The sequence below is a fragment of the Panthera uncia genome, chromosome A2, assembly GCF_023721935.1.
Source record: "Panthera uncia isolate 11264 chromosome A2, Puncia_PCG_1.0, whole genome shotgun sequence".
In the NCBI taxonomy this organism is placed as follows: Eukaryota; Metazoa; Chordata; class Mammalia; order Carnivora; family Felidae; genus Panthera; species Panthera uncia.
Window position 1 is genome coordinate 151054282 of NC_064816.1, and position 15919 is coordinate 151070200.

Sequence of the window (15919 nt, forward strand, 5' to 3'; positions counted from 1 at the left end):
CAGCTTTACCCCACCCCCAAAGCGGTTCCTGTCCCCCTCACTCCTGTTCTCCACGCGCCTCCCCCCCACCCAGCTGTCTGGAGCACCCTGGGAAGGACTGTCCCCTTCCCACCATGACCCTGGGACAGAGGCGGCAAGCCTGTCCTTAAAGTGCTTTGCTCTGACAGTGCAGAGTACTTCAGTAAGGCCGAAGAGCCCACAGCCTCGTCCTCACTGGCACCAGCCCTGTGCTGGGGGTGAGGCGAGGGCCACCTCCCCCCTTGCTTTCTATTGGCCCCCTGAGCCTAACGAGTAGTGGGGACCTGGGGCAGCGATTCCCCAGCTGCATTCCTCAAGGGGGCGGGGGGGGGGGGGGCCTTCTTCCTTCCTCCCCCCCCCGGGGGGGGGGGTGGGTTTTTTTTGGTTGTTGCCCCCCCCCCCCCCCCCCCCGGGGAAAATGAGAGCAGCTGCTGGGGCCAGACGGCAGAGTGGGCTCAGATCTGGTACTCCCAGCCTTCCCCGTCTTCCAGACCCCTGTTGACCAACCCCCTCAGTTCCCTCCTCAGGGTGCCTTGCCGAAGCCTCTCCCAGTTGGCGCTGCTGCGGGAGGTACTTCGGGACACCGAGGGGGTGGACGGACACAGGTGGGGGCCCGAGGGGTGGTCCAGCCGCAGTTTCTCCGAGGCTTTGTCCGAGTCCTCGGAGCCCGGGATGTGGAAGGCATGTGCATAGCGCCGCATCCGCTGCCGGTTGAGATCCTGTCTGTCTTCCACCCTGTGGAGCGCAAGGCCGTGAGAGGCAGCCGACGACGGACGGGCTGGCCCGGACCCACGCCCGCGTCGTGTCCTCCGCTCACCCCATCCCACCGTGACCGGCCTTTTCCCACCACTGCGGCTAGTGCGCACACGGGGGCTGCCGGCATCTCAGCGGCGGCTTTCGGGGGGCCCGAGCATCTAGCGGGGCCCCTCCCTTAACAGCAGGGATCCCTTAAGGGACCCCCGGGCAACGCGGGTCAACGGGCGCAGGGCCCCGGGAGCACGAGGCCGTCCAGCCCGGCAGGAACTCACCGCAGGAACCAGCGGTCCCCCAGCCCATACTCGCGCCCGCAGATCCCTGAGCGAGGCCACAGGCAGCGAGGCAGCTTCCGTTCCAGCATCACCGTGGTGGCCACCACCTGCGTGTGGGGGCCGAAGGGGCCATCAGAGGTGGGGTGCTGACCGAGAAATCGACTGAGGAGGGCGGGAAGAGGAGAGGGCGTCGGGCGGAGGAAGGACAGTGTAGCAGTAGCTAGGAAACGCAGGAGCTCATGGCCTCCAACAGGGGACAACACCCTCAAGCTGGGGGGTGCGGGGTGTCAGCTTGGCTGACCCTCTTCTGTGGGACAGAGTCCATGGCACATGAGCCCACAGCTCTTTACCCTGGGACCCGACATCCGCGCAGATCCTGCAGGAGGTTGAGGGACCCCGCCCCAAGGAGACAGGAAGGAGGGCAAAGCAGACAGAAAGGGATCCTCAGGGCCACAGGATATTTTGACCCTACAGACATAAAGGCCACTTATAAATGCTACCACCCTACTGAGAAATCGAATATCAGGACATGTGCATGGGAACCTATTTTCCTGAGCAAACCCCATTTAGCCAACCTAGGGCCTTTTAACTCTGTTTTCTACACAGCACAGCAAAGTGCCATTCAATTTGGGGGGTTTGCATTTTTATTTTTGTGGAGAGAAATTATTTTCTAAGTATATTTTTAAGCGGTGCTTTGACTCATTTAATGGTCTTCTGTCTCCATCGTGATGATCTGACCGAAGATGACTTCCGCTCCTCTGGGAAGTTTTTGTAGCATTTTTTTAAACCTGTCCAAGTTTTCGGCGTCAGGTTTTACAGACTGATTTCCTAAATGCACTTTCAGCCACCATTAGTTGTATTTCTTGTTGATTCTTCTAGAAAAGCCTGAGGTTTGACTTTTTGGGAAAATGATGAGGAATTCTTTTCAGCTGTTCGGGTATTAGTTCGTTGTATTGCGAATACTCTGCGTTATTTTGTGTCCTGCGCAGTAAAACCGTCTAAACCTACGTGGGGTCAAAATATCCTGCTTCTGTCTGAGTTCAGCTTGCTCCTTGGCTTGGGGGGAATGGCCTGCACTAGCCCTCCCGGCCACCAGGGGGCTCACCTGCGCCCTCCAGAGCTCATCCCGCTCGTGGGCCACCCGCCAGTGAGTGTCACCCATCATGGCGATAAGGAGGTTGAGCATGAGCAGCGTGGCGATGATGGCGAAGGCAGCGTAGGTGATGCTGTACATGAAGGGCAAATCCACGTCATAGTTGGCAGGCCCGTCGATGACGGTGAGGAACAGCTCGAAGGTGCTGAACAGCGCCATGGGGTAGTCGTAGAAATGGCCCAGCTCGTCGGGGTCCTCTGTCTGGAAGATGATATAGAAGGCTGCTCCACCCAAGGGGGTGAGAGTTACCATGGCAACCACATACCAGACTGGACCACGGCCAGCTCTTTGCTGCCCATTCCAGCCCTGTTTCCCTCTTCTCCATCCAGTGTCCCCATCCAGCCCTCCATGCTCCATGCTTTGGGTTCTTATATTCCCTTATTTTCAGTATGGCTTATCCTGATCCCAAGAGGCACGTCTGAAAGCACTCCCAGTTTTGTCTCACCTCCAGGCATGTTCCATCCTCAGACCTGACAGCCTCCTATCCCTGTCTTCCCTCCCAGCTTCCCCCACATTTATCCGCAGGCATTCTGGGCTCTCCAGCCTCCTCCAATCTCCCCTTCCCACGGCCCCTTCCCGGCCAGATGATTTACCTGAGGCAAAGCCCAGGATGACCACAGCCATCAGCCAGCAGAATCGCATCAGGTCGCCAAAAATCATCTAAAGGGAGGAGAGGAAGGAAAATACCTCCACATGGGTCCCCTGAGCAACTGCCCCTTGCAGCCTCTCACTGGACTCGCCCCGAGAAGTCCCACAGTTCTGCCCTCCAGGGGTTAGCAAGCTGTGGCTGCATGGCAAATCTCCTTGGACTGTTTGGGTATGGCCCTTGAACTAAGAATGCTTTTCACATTTTTCAAGGATTGAGAAAACAAAAAGAAGGAGGAGGAGGAGGAAAAGGAACGAAAATGCAATAGAGACCCACATGTGGCTGCAAAATCTTCCATCTATTATCTGGTCTTTCAGAAAAATGTTTGCCACAGCCCCCACTCCAGGACCTTTCTCTAGAAAGCTTGGGGGGGGGGGGTGGGGGCACGGACCTTCTGGATCATGATGGTAAAAGGGCCCAACATCTGGAATCCTCGGGCGAAGTACATGACATTGCACCAGCCCAGCACCAGGGCGAAGGACATGGGCACCACCTCCCCATTGGCGTTCGTGAGCCGCATCACCATGGTCACCAGCACCATGCAGGCGTAGGTGATGCTGGGGGTGGGGAGCAGAGGGGGAATGAGAAGAGACCAGGATTGTCCTGGGGACTGCACCCACACACTCACATTTGGCCTCCCCAAGTTCAGTACACAAGGGCACACAATCACTGGAGAAGGATCTCCGGAGTTAATTTTCTCCAGTGATTGTCCAGGGGTCGGGAAACCAGGGAGTGAGTGGGGGCATTGGTGGAGAGCAAGGAGACTCACATGAGGACGTGGAATGGCCCCCCGAGGATGGTCTGTCCAAAGAAGCGAGTGACCCCCACCCTGAAGATGTCTGGAATCTGGAGAGAGGCCAGGAAGACACAAAGGCACTTGTAGACTGGGGCTCGGGCTGGATCCCTGGGGCCAACAGCCTCACCCTAGATCCTGACCATCCTCACCTCTGCAAGCAGAATGAGCACAGCTCCGATGACGGTCACCAGCTCCCCCACCAGGCGGAGGTCATCCTGGGGGCTCACATAGGCCTCCTGAAGGGGAAACAGGGTCAGAACACTCAGGGACCCCATGCATCCTGCCTGTCTGTCCCTGGGCACGAGTCCGTGTCTCCTGTATAAAGTCACCAGCCCTGTAGGATTGTTTTTAACCTGGTAGGCTGGGATCTCTCAAACTGCTCTTTGAGCATATGTGTGTTTTTGTGTGCCTGTACTTTGAGTTTGTGCCTACGTAATTGAGAGCTGGGTGAGGGGAGAAATGGGGGCTGGAGAGCAGGTAAGCGATGTGGGGCTGAGGAAGGACAGAGAGCTGAATCCTGCCCTGAGCTCAGCCGCCCCTAGGGCGTCACCTGAAGTAGCTTCTGCTGTAGGAGCGTGTTGTCCCGGGGACCAGTGTGGTTATTGGTCCTGGGCTTGAGGGGGCGGTAGACGCAGCACATGGTGAAACAGATGATGTACAGCAGGTATATGGTGCCCAGCACGCAGAAGTACGGCCGCCCGTATTTCTTCCACTTGAGGCTCACCAGCTCTTTCACCGGGGTCTGGTCCAGGATCTGGCGAGCCTGCGGCAGAAAGAATATAGAGCGGGCACCTCGGAGACCCTGACTTCCCTCGCCAGCTGCTTTCTGACCCTACGACCCGTACCTCCCGCTTCTTGGTGGTAACAATAAGTTCCAGGAGAGACTGCTCATCCCCTGAGGAGTCAATCTCGGTGAGGTCATAGAGAGTGGAGGTCAGCGGCCCGTAGGTCCACTGGATGTGCTTCCGCTTCTGCATCAGGTGCTGGAACATCTGAGAAGACACGGTGGTGAGTCGGAGGGTCAGCGTGAGAAGCTGGGCCGGGGGGTCTCCACCGCTGACGAGGGCTACGGCCCGCTCCTTGCGACTGATGGACAGTTAGTTGTGTGAGCCTCCTTTTTTCTGGTTGTCTTTCTTTCCCACACACCCTATAAGGATCTGAAAGAGGAGGACGGGCAAAGGGAACAGAACGCCGGGCTCCCAGAGCAGATGTCCTAAAGCGACATTCTCAAAGCCTCCCGCCCAGGGGTCCCTGAGGCTGAGCATTTAGCGACGGAGTATGGAGGAAGGGGCCCCACCCTCCAGGCAGTTGGGCACCAAGGGTCTTTGAAAGGCCGCCATGGGGCCAGGGGAGTGTCCCTCACCACGGTGTTGCCCTCCACTCCGGCCAGCTTGAAGGGGGTGAGACCCTGGTGATTGGGCACGAGGTCCAGGGACTGCAGGTGGTCCCTGCGCCCATCATAGGACAGCAGCAGGTTGTACATCTGGCAGGCAAAGGTCTTGTTGGGCTGCAGGACGAGGATGTGCAACACGGTGTTTCCTGGGGGAGGACGCGGGCGTCACGTGGCCGTTGCGCTGAAGTCCCCGCTGATGCCCTGCCCGACCTGGGGTGGCCCCTGCCCTCCCGGCCCCCAGCTCTTACCCAGGGAGTCCTGGGCCCGGATGTCAGCTCCATGCTCAATGAGCAGCCTCACCATCTCCTCACTGCCCACGCAGGCAGCAAAGGACAAGGGGTGCTCCCCTGTGGACACAGAAGGCTCGCTGCCGTGAGGGCCCGATGGGCTGGGGGATGGGCAGCGTCCCCGAGTGACTGCCTCCTTGCCCTCGTGTGGCAGCTCTGGGCTCGGGGACGCTCGTCAGCAGAAGCAGAGGCAGGGATGGAGCACGCGGCGCGGGGAGGCTTGGCTCTGGCCTGAAACCCTGGAAGGCCCGGCCGCTCCCGGCTTTTCCGGGGGCCGGAGCCCTCCTCGGCCCGCCCTCCCTTTGCTCTTGCCCACCTCCCCATGTCCCTTCCTCCCAGCCCCGGCCCCGCTCTCACCAAAGTAGATGAGGTTGCGGGGGCTGCGGCGGAACGCCGTGCCTGTGGCTCTCGCAGACACGCTGGCCCCGTGGGCAAGCAGGGCTCTCACCAAGTTCACGTTCTGGTTCACGATGGCTATGTGCAGGGCGGTCTGACCTGGCCCAGAGAGAGCCTCAGTCATGGGGTCTGTCCCCAGGATCCTGCAAGGGTCCCTCCCATATCTACACCCAGTCCTCCTCACTCCCGCAGCCTGAGGTGGCAGGGGGGTGTGACGGAGCCCCCGGTCTGGCAGGGTACCCAGGGAAACCAGCTGCTGCCTCTTCTCCCCTTGCATTTTGGGGGGTTGGTGTTCTAACGGTGCGCGGTGAGGATGACAAGAACAAAGGGAGATGGGGGGAGGAACGAAGCCCTCTTTGGTCGTCCCGAGTTAATCCACTGCAGAGACTGTCTGAAAACACCCAGCACCCTCACCCTCGTACAGCTCCGATGTCATGGGCTCAAAGACCAGCTCCGGGGCAGCCTCCATCAGCACCACGGCGGCCTCCAGGTTGTCATAGAGGGCCGCTATGTGCAGTGCTGTCTCCCCCATGGCTCCTGGTGTTGACAGAAAGAAGAGTCATATGGCTTCCATGGGGCAGGGGCATGGTGACCATAGGCATTTAGGGGCCCACCACAGAAGGTCCTGGGCTATACTGGGAGCCACATGTGTAGCTCTGACGGGTGCTGAGGGCTCTGCCCCTTACCTCTCTGGTGCACCTCACAGGCCTCATACTTGAGTAGCTTGTTGAGAACCTGGACGTTGTTCTCCTTGGCAGCTAGAAGGAGAGGAGACTCCCAGATCCTAGAAGGGAATGGGATCAGAAAGGTGGCAATGGTGAGCGTGCCCAGTGGTGCAGTGAGGGCTGATGGCTTGGCTCCTTCATATACAGACACGTGCACCTCATGACCCTGAACTTGATCCAGGGAATTGAGGTCAGCAGTGTCCGGAGGGTTGCCGGATTTTTTCTTGACCGGTTAGCTACCCCAAACCAACTGTTCCCCCTTTCAGCTTGTGTGGGAGAAGCATCAGTGACTGGTTTCCCATCCCCTGAGTGCTGGGACCAGAATACGTGTGTGTGTGTGTGTGTGTGTGTGTTATCTGTGCATATCGGGTATGGAGGGGAGGAGTTAAAGTACTCATTCACCTCCTGACCTACTGACCTCTGGGGCAACCCTGTTTAGCTTCACTAAGTGCCCTGTGATTACCCCCGAGATAAGCCTTGTTTTCATGGACTAAGGGTACAAGGAATTCCTCCCTCATATTTGTGAAGAAAGTCAACATGCAGAGGCTAGATTTCCCCAGCGGCATGATGCTTGCCTTTCCAGACCTTCTCAGCAAAGCCCGTTGATCCTGGCACTTCCTTTCCAACAACAGCATCCTCAGAGCTCAGTCAGAGAGCAACAGTGGATCCTTTTTGTTCTGACCCCTAAGCAGAGTATAGTTTCTTTCTACTTCTGTCTGCTTCTCACTTGTTTTAGGCACACACACACACACACACAAATCATCTTCTCTGAATCACCAAACCCTTTTGACTTTTATTCCTACAATGAACTAAAAACCTGTATTACTATAAAAACTTAGCCCAACTAAGACCCATGGGCCCCCCTTTGTTCAATTTCTCTCTTGGCCCAGAGCCATTTGGTCTTTCTATGGGATCTAAATGAAATAACGCCACTTACCCATAGATGGCCAACTATGTGAATGGAAGATCACACACTGGTGCTGGCAGGAAATCAACTCCAAGAGCTGGGACAGGAGGGTGATCGGGAGAGGAGAAAGGAGCACAAGACTCACATCCCCCAGAGTGTTGGCCCCAGCTTCCCCGCCCCCGTTTCCATGCCACCTGGATGGCCATCAGGCTTTGTCAATTCAACATTCAATCCCTACATCCTCGTGCCTACCTACCCTCATTGTTCATGTCTTCATTCTCTATTCTGCCCCTCGTTTGCAAAATATTCTAGCTAGTTTCCCGTGCCCTATTTACCCCCAATCCGTCCTTCTCCATGCTGCCAAGGTACACCCTCTAAATGGCATTGCCATCACCGTTTAGAAAAGTCTGATGGGAGGGGCGCCTGGGTGGCTCAGTCGGTTGAGCGTCCGACTTCGGCTCGGGTCATGATCTCACGGTCTGTGAGTTCGAGCCCTGCGTCGGGCTCTGTGCCAACAGCTCAGAGCCTGGAGCCTGCTTCGGATTCTGTGTCTCCTTCTCTCTCTGCCCCTCCCCTACTTGTGCCCCGTCTCTCAAAAATAAATAAATGTAAAAAGAAAAGAAAAGTCTGATGGGTCCTTAAATGCCCACGGAGAAGGAATACAGAGATCCTTTCTAGCTTCGGTGACCTTATTTTCCCCTCTTTCCTCCTCCCATTCACTCCTTATCCCAGCTATTCTGGCCCCACCACTGCCACCCCCCGCCCCCGAACACTCCATTCTCCCAAGGCTTGTGCCATATGTAACTTCCACCTGGAATCCAGAGCGTCTGCCTCACCCTGTTCGTTTCTGTTCTATAGCCCCAATGCCTAGGGATGTGCTCTGCATATGGTAGACACTCCACCACCATCTGCAGAATGAATGAATTTGTAGCAGTACCAGAAGGTAGTGTGGCCTCACTGCCCCTGCTTATTATCTCCATTGGCCACCCTTTAAGCCAACCTTAGGCGAACATATAATCTAAGTAAAAAACAGTATGCTTAATATACAAACACAGCTGCAAAGCAAATTTTCCACACCCCCTTCACCACCACCACTGCCTTTCCAACAATTTGCCCAAACCCCTCCTCTGTAAATATTCTAGAGCCAGCCTTATTCCCCAACACACATATACACCCTCCCAGGAAGTTTTCCACACTGTATAGTCTGGCCCTTTATTTTTGCATCTTTCACTGTGTGTTGTGATTAGTACTGTCTTTCCTCTACACAAGGGACACTTAAGGGCGGAGGTCAGCTGCTTTCTCCTGTCTGTTTCCTTTCCCTGCTCTCTTTCAATTAGCTTCTGGCTCTATGGCCTATTTTGACTAAAGTTAATGGCAAAGTTACAAATGGACCCAAGGGAGCTTCTTACCCAAGTGCAGGGTTCTGCTCCCTACTTCCTAAAATATGAGTGGGGAGGCTAGTTGGTGAAAGGCCTACAGACACCCCTTTGGGTCCCTACATGTCTCTGAAGGCCACAAATGTTCCCCACAAGCCTCCATTCCTATGTGCTCTTTTTCTTGCCTTGCCGACTACCCTAGTGGGCTGGAAAACAACAAGGAGTTACTGTCCATTGGGGTTTGCCAGATTTACCAAATAAAAATGCAGGATGCTCCTTTAGATTTTAATTTTAGATTTCCAACCAATACTTTTTTAATATAACTATGTCCCATGTGACATTTGGGACATACTAACAACTTGTTAATCATTTATATGAAATTCGAATTTAACTCCATGTCCCATATCTTATCCGGCAAAGTTTGTAGAGAACTGGTCTCTTTTGGGTGGCAAACTCCAGAATTCAGCGAAAAAGGGGGCAGTGTATGAATGGTTCGGAGGGGATCAGATAAAGCAATTACTTGCAGTGGCACCATAGGGCCACAAGGGGACAGCAGAGAAAGCCCTCAGTCAGGATCTTGGCAGTCAGCCGGAACCCCAAAACCTGACTACCCTTGGGACCCAGAAAAAAGGCACAAGAGCAGACCCATCCAACAATTTTTGTGCCTGAGACACGAGTGTTTTCTACCAGAGCAACCCAGCACAGACGTTTAGATCTGGAGCAAAATCTACATGTCTTTACTAGGTCTCTACCAGGCACCTCCCCAAGACAGGAAGAGGAGATACTGATAACATACCTTCTGGTTTGAATGGTTACATTATACTTGGTCCCTTCCAGGAGGAAATTTTACTTTAGTAGATTAGTTAACATCGCTACCAGAATCTCTTATTTACAAATGGTGGTTGAGAGCTGTAGCTCTCAACCAGGGGTGAACCCCCACCCCCGCCCCCCCCCCCACCAAGGAATTTGGCAACACCTGGAGACATTTTTGGTTGTCACAACTGGTGTAGGGTGGAGAGGTGCCACTGGCATCTAGCGGGTAGAAGGCAGGGATACTGTTCAGGAGGATCTTATGCAGGCCAGTCTCCTACAATGAAGAATTATTCTGTCCAAAATGTCCATCTGCAAGGTAGGGAATTCCTGACCTATAGCTTGAATTGTTCATAAACGATTTTTTTTTTAAAGAGGACTCTTCGCATTAAAAAGAATGAGAAACTCCCTGTACGTGTTTTCTTACAGATTGTTAAATATTTAAGAGAGAAACAAAAAGGTAAAGCCTTTGGAGCACTTGCTGATTAAGTAGCAAAAAGAAATTACAGACAAAATCTGAACTTATAGCAGTATGAAACCTGTTTTCAGAATTTAGCATGCTTTATTTTGCTGAACAATAATTATAAAATTGAATGGTTTTGCTCAATATTAGACTGCTGAAAACCATATTACAAAACCTAGCCCATTTTTTACATAGTAAACAAATCACTGATCTCCTCCTTAAGATTCCCTCCGGGCCAGCAGAAAGGATCTCTCACTCCCTTTCTCCCTGTTTCCTGCACTCTGTCCTCCCCTCCTCCTCCTTCTTTGTTTTTGTTTTTGTTTTTGTTTTACTTATTTTTGAGAGAGAGACAGAGTGAAAGTGGGGGAAGGGCAGAGAAAGAGGGAGGCACAGAATCTGAAGCAGGCTCTGAGCTCTCAGCACAGAGCCCCATGTGGGGACATGGGGCTTGAACCCATGAAATGTGAGATCATGACCTGAGCTGAAGTCCCACACTCAACCTCTTCCTTCTTGAGAATGTGTCCATGCCTACGTGCACATGAGCAAAGTTCTGCATTTGGTTGCTGGAAACGAGACAAGATCCAGAGCGCCTTTGGAGGAGAATTCAAACCAAAATTTTAGAGCTAGAAAGTTGCTAGAAATCTAACCTATCTGTCCATGTCACAGATGGAGAAAGAAGCCTGGAGTCCCGAGGTGACTTGTCCAAACAAGTCAGAGGCAGAGCTGGGACTGGGACCCCACTGGCCATTTCCCCATCCCTCTTCTCTGTGGATCAGGCTTTGGAGAGGGCTTAGAGGCACAGGAGTCATGTCCACAGACATGGGTCCCACTGGTCTCTCTCCCAGCACCCTGTCAGACGAGCACGCCATTTGGGAAAGGGAGGGCACACGCGACATGGAGCTCAGCGTACAGGTTCCCAGGAGGATACAGCCTTGATAGAAAGGAGGTGCCCAGACCCTCGAACTCCTGCCAATGTTGGGTGTTGCCTTTGACTGTTGTATTTTTGGTTTTTTTCATCACAGTAATCCCATTTGTTAAATGTGCTTTTCAGCTTCCAAAAGGGTATAGAGGTCGTAAGGATATGATCACGTTTGCTCCTTACAACCCTGTGGCATGAGCTGAATGAGTCTTTCATTTGTCAGAAAAGGAAACTGAGGCAGCACAACCAGATTGTGGCTAGATCACACAGAGTTAAAAGCAGAACGGTTGACCAAGAACCTAGCCCCAGGCTCTCACCGCTAAATTATGTGGTTCTTCTAGTTTTATGGCTCTTCCTGATTTCTCTCAGGGGGAGGGGGTCAGCCCAGAGCAGTGACCACAGATGAAGGCAGTGTGTGGGGAGGAAGCATGCGTGCATACGCTGGCCACTTGTGGGCTGTCTCCCTCCCGCTCAGGTTCTTGGCGAGTGGATGAGGAAGCCAAAGCTGGGAGAAAAGTGGTTATTTGCAGACTTGGAATCGGTCCGCCCTTCCAAGTCCTGCAGCTTTAGCACAAGTGCCTGCAACATGCATGTCTGCTGTGCTTCCTGAGGCAGGGAGTCCCAACACACTGGAGAGGCCCAGTTTACTTTTCACAGACCCATGGCTTCACGTGTTTATACAGCTATCTATTTAAGCAGAGGAGAACCTTCCGTGTTCACTGCCTTGCCACCATCTAGTGGGAGGGAGAAAGTGCCAGCAACGGGGTCATGTGAGAGCCTCTGGGAGCTGCCCAGCATACCGACACCAGGCAGAATCAGATACCGCAGTGTCGTCCTCTCTGCTCCCATGACACGTGCTTATGCCCTTCTTAGGACACTCACCAAGCTCACTTGTCACCCAAGTAGAGGCATCCTGAGGCATTTTGACCATGAGAACGTGAGCTCCTCGAGGGCAGGGAGGTCATGTTCATTTTCTACAAGTCTGGCAGAGTGCTTTATGCTCCATAAGTGTTTAGTATGTTGAATCTCAGGAAACAAGACAGGTCAAGGTCCAGGGAGAGATGACGAAGAAGAAACGGGAAAAAGGTAATGGTTCAGCTTGGGTCCAGCATTGTGGATTTAAGCAGAGGGGGCAGTGGGACCAAGACCCAAGACACATCTGCTGGAGAGAGAGGAATGCTGGGTTCCTGGTCATCCTGGGGAGACCACGGAGCCTTTCCCTCTCACTGAACTACGCTCCACTCCCTGGAATCCGCCAGCCCCGCCCAGAGGCCCCTCTGAGCTATTGGCACCAAGCTGACTTCACCACTTGCTCGCTTTGGGCCAGCCTCACTCCCAAGGGGATACCGGCACTGCCCCCCACAGGTTTGGGGTTATAGAAGACAAGATAGGTACTCATTACATCGTCTACTGCTTTCTGCCATCAGCCCACCTCCTCACCTGTCATATTGTCCCCACTTACATGGTCATCTCCTAATTGCCCAGTTATGGGCAGGTCTCCCCTAAGGCCGGTTGACTGCAAAACCTAGGACACTTCCCTTTCCGGCAATTTCAGTGTCCTTCCTGGAAGTGCCCACCCAGAGGGGAATCAATACTCCAGGCTCTGGGTGGGAAGGAGAGGGCTGAGAAACTATGGAACCAGGCAGGGAGATCAGGAGAGGAGGGGCTCCCTCAAAGTGACATCAGGCCCTCCTGGCCCAAGGCTGCAAGAGGAGGCCCACCGATGGTCTTCAGAAGAAATAGAGGCCAAAAAGATGAGTGGAAGCAGCCAGACTGTGGTCCCTGCCTCTGCTTTGCCCTGTTGGCACACAGAACGACTCTGCCACCCCTTCCAAGCCCCAGGCCTTTCTGTGCTCTGTGTCTGGCTCCCCCAGCCCCGGGGTCCTGAGTGGGTAGGGAAGAGTGGAACCAGTGACGGCCTATTCTCCAACAACAATGCCATTCTGTGCCTCAAGATGTCATCAGTCAAACATGCGCTCAGCCCCTACTCTCCCAGGCCCGGGGGGGGAGAAGTGGGCGGCTGGTGTGAGAGAGGGGAAGCCAAAGCTCAAAAAGGAACACACCCCCAGCCCAGAATCCTGGGGCAAAGGAAGAAAAACCACAGGCGCTCCCTGGCAGGCTCAGGCAGGCCTCTGCTCTTGGAGATGGAGAAAGACCCTCAGATGCAAAACCTTTGGGCTTTCCTCTGTGAAGAGACATGTGCTAACTGCCTTCTCAGGGACCCTGAGAAGGTGCTCCTTCTGGTGGGGTGCTCCACCCCACCAGAAGGACTCACTTCTAGGGCATCAGCACCTGGGTAGGGAGACCCACGGACACTTTGGAGAGGACATCTCACGCAGGGATGTCTCCTCTCCTCTCCCTCCTAGGGGGTGGGGACATCAGAGTTTAGGGAAGTTTTCAGGGGCTCAAACTTTAGAGCCTCTCAGGTGAGCATGGGTCCTACGCACATCTGGTATGTGGCCAAGCATCCACACCCCTCTCCCCCGTAGAGGGTAAGGAAGTCCAGGGCTGGGTCCCAGCTCTGGTTATAAATCATCCCCGTGTCTGGCATTCAGCCTTGGTCAATGCCTGCTGGTGGCGATAATGCATAGGAACGGCAGCCGTGACCACCTCTTGTCTTCTGTGGTCACTGATGCCTGCAGTTCCTTGTCTGCCTCATTCATTCAATCATTCATTCATCCACTCCCCGCATGTGTATGTGCCTGCATTACGTGTTTCTGCAGGACAGGCTGCTCTGGGGCCAGGGAATACAGCCATCCGGCATTGTCCCGACCTACCAGCACCTCTGTGCTGGCGGTTCCATGATGCCACATCTTCCCAGGGCCCAGCAAGGTGGCCCAGGCCTTTAGGGAAGTGCGAAGGGCTTGCATAATTAGATTGGATCTTAAAGCCGGTGGTACCTGTGCCCATGCCAGCTCCCTCCCCTTCCACCTGGCGTCCAGGGGAGCTAGCCCCACCGGCTAAGACCTTTGAGACAAAATGCTCCCCAGGAGCCAGGCCTGGAAGCACAGTTTGTACAAATAGAGGTGCCAAACAAAGACTGAGAGGGGAAGGGGGAGAGGGGGAGGAAGGCAGGGGTGGGGGGGGCAGGGAGGGCTGGGAGGGGCGAGGGAGCAGACTGAGGCTTACCTCTTCTGTTGCTGCAGGTTCTGCTCATCTCGGCTCTGGGCCCATGACTCCCGTCTCTGGAACCAACTACAGAATTTTCTCCACAGGCAGAGAATGAACCCCTTGTCCTTGGGTAGCGGCAACCCCATGGAGTGTAGGGCCGGCTCCTTGGGGGGCCGAGGCCGAGGCCAGACCCCCAGAGGACTCAGCCTTGGGGCCACATCAGCACCCCCAAGGGCCGGCCTGCCCTCGCCCTGTAGAGGTCCCGTCTCCTACCTCCCTGGTCCCTACCTCCCTGAGGAGTCTCCCCGAGGCTCCAGAGCCCGACTCCAGAGGGCTCTGAGGTTCTTACACCTGGCAGAGCTGGGACTCCCTTGGCTGGGTTCCTCCCGGGAGCTCCTCCTGGGAGCCAGCGAGCCTGCAGACACTCCCACCCTCCTCCCAAATTACCTGAGATTTAAAGAGACAGGCCAGCCAACCTGCCTTCCATCTGCGGCCTTGGCCTTGCGTAAACTCCCTCCCTGCCCGCCTGGGTCTCTCTCCCTGCCCCCAGGCCAGTCCAGGAAGGGGAGGCCTTCAAAGAATGGAGAGGCCTCCCTTGGACTTTGGGACACCTGGTGACCTTTTATAGAAAGGCCTGGACAGGTCAGACTAGCCTGAGAGACTAGGCCTGAGGGAGGAGGGGAGGAGTCGCAGGCCTTGGGGACTGATGGGCCCCACAGGGAATGAGTAGCGCCCACCTCTCTCCCAGGGTCTTTTCTGTGTCTTTCCCTCCTGGAGACTCAGCTTTTTCTCGCTCTTCCACTTTAATCTCTAGCCTGGCCCCAAATAGGTATGTAAACATGAAAACCAAGTGTGGGCCGGCAAACTTTTCCCGTAAAGGGCCGGATAGTACATGTAAGCATTTTAAGGGTGGCAAAACCACATACAAACATGTAGCCTCTGACACCCATGTTTTGTTTTGTTCCGATAGCCCCTCAGAGATGGATAATCCATTCTGAGCTCCCAGGCCAGGGCAAAAAAGTGGGCAGCCGTGGGCAGGATTTGGCCCCCCTGGACTGCATAGACTCCTACTCTGGAGTCCTAGAACCCATCCCCAACATATGTATTGGGTTACGGAATAAATACAGGACGCCCCCATTAAATTGGAATTTCAGGTAAACAATGAAGGTTTTTTTTTGTTTTGTTTTGTTTTGTTTTGTTTAGCCCCCAGTATTGCAAGCCTGTTCTCTGGCCACCTCTGGTAGAGGCAGCCTCTATCCACTGTGACTGCCTTCTGGGCCCACAGAAACTCACATCAAACCTGTGGGGCAGGTATTCTTGTCCACATCTTACAGATTAAAAAACAAAAACAAAGATAAACCTCAAGGTGGCAAAGTAAATCACCCAAGATCCCATAGCCAATTGGTGGCAGCGGCCAGATTGAGACCCACTCCCACACCCCCATGGGCGGATGGAGGCCCAGGGCAGTGAGGTGGTTTGCAGCAGGGAAGATAGATGACAGAGAGCGCAGCCCATCCCTGTCGCACTGCCCAGGAGCAAGCCGGGAGCCACCGCGGGCATTTAGTTCAACCCTCTGCTGGAAAGAGACCAGAGTCCCAGCTTATGCAAAGTCCAGGGGCAAAGCAGGGACCTGATGGCCTGGGGCATGGGTGTCTGGGCACTTAGAGCCACTGGTATGTGTGGGTCACTCCCTAGCTTCAGAATCTGTTTTTTCCTACGTGTCTCTGATTCAGCGAGGAGTGTGTGTGTGTGTGTGTGTGTGTGGTATGCGCCTGTGTGCGCATGTGTGCATGGGTTTGTATGTGTGGGGGCGGGGTGGGGGGAAGCGTAGGCGCAGGGGTGGGGTGTCTCTGTGGGCAGGGGGTAGGAGGGCCACCCTCAAATCTGAAGG

At 54.6% G+C, this 15919-nt stretch overlaps 1 protein-coding gene across 1 annotated transcript; it reads right to left on the reverse strand.

The window, feature by feature from the left end:
* Positions 1–417: 417 nt before the first annotated feature.
* Positions 418–14295, reverse strand: TRPV6 (transient receptor potential cation channel subfamily V member 6). Its single transcript, XM_049642031.1, has 15 exons — positions 14047–14295; positions 6404–6501; positions 6132–6254; positions 5679–5816; positions 5283–5381; positions 5005–5180; positions 4487–4633; positions 4192–4404; positions 3791–3877; positions 3615–3691; positions 3237–3402; positions 2793–2859; positions 2152–2420; positions 1047–1153; positions 418–753 (listed from the first exon to the last, which is right to left on the reverse strand). The coding sequence occupies exons 1-15, from the start codon at positions 14172–14174 to the stop codon at positions 474–476; spliced, it is 2175 nt and encodes a 724-aa protein (XP_049497988.1). The 5' UTR covers positions 14175–14295; the 3' UTR covers positions 418–473.
* Positions 14296–15919: the final 1624 nt, after the last annotated feature.

Bases quoted from the DNA above. Each gene is read 5' to 3' on its own strand.
- TRPV6 (XM_049642031.1), bottom strand. From the start codon at position 14,174: ATGGGGTTGCCGCTACCCAAGGACAAGGGGTTCATTCTCTGCCTGTGG. The intron at 5,817-6,131 runs GTGAGGGTGCTG...TCTCTGGGCCAG, and splicing joins GACATCGGAGCTGTACGAGG to GTCAGACCGCCCTGCACATA. The intron at 1,154-2,151 runs GTGAGCCCCCTG...CCCCACACGCAG, and splicing joins ATGAGCTCTGGAGGGCGCAG to GTGGTGGCCACCACGGTGAT.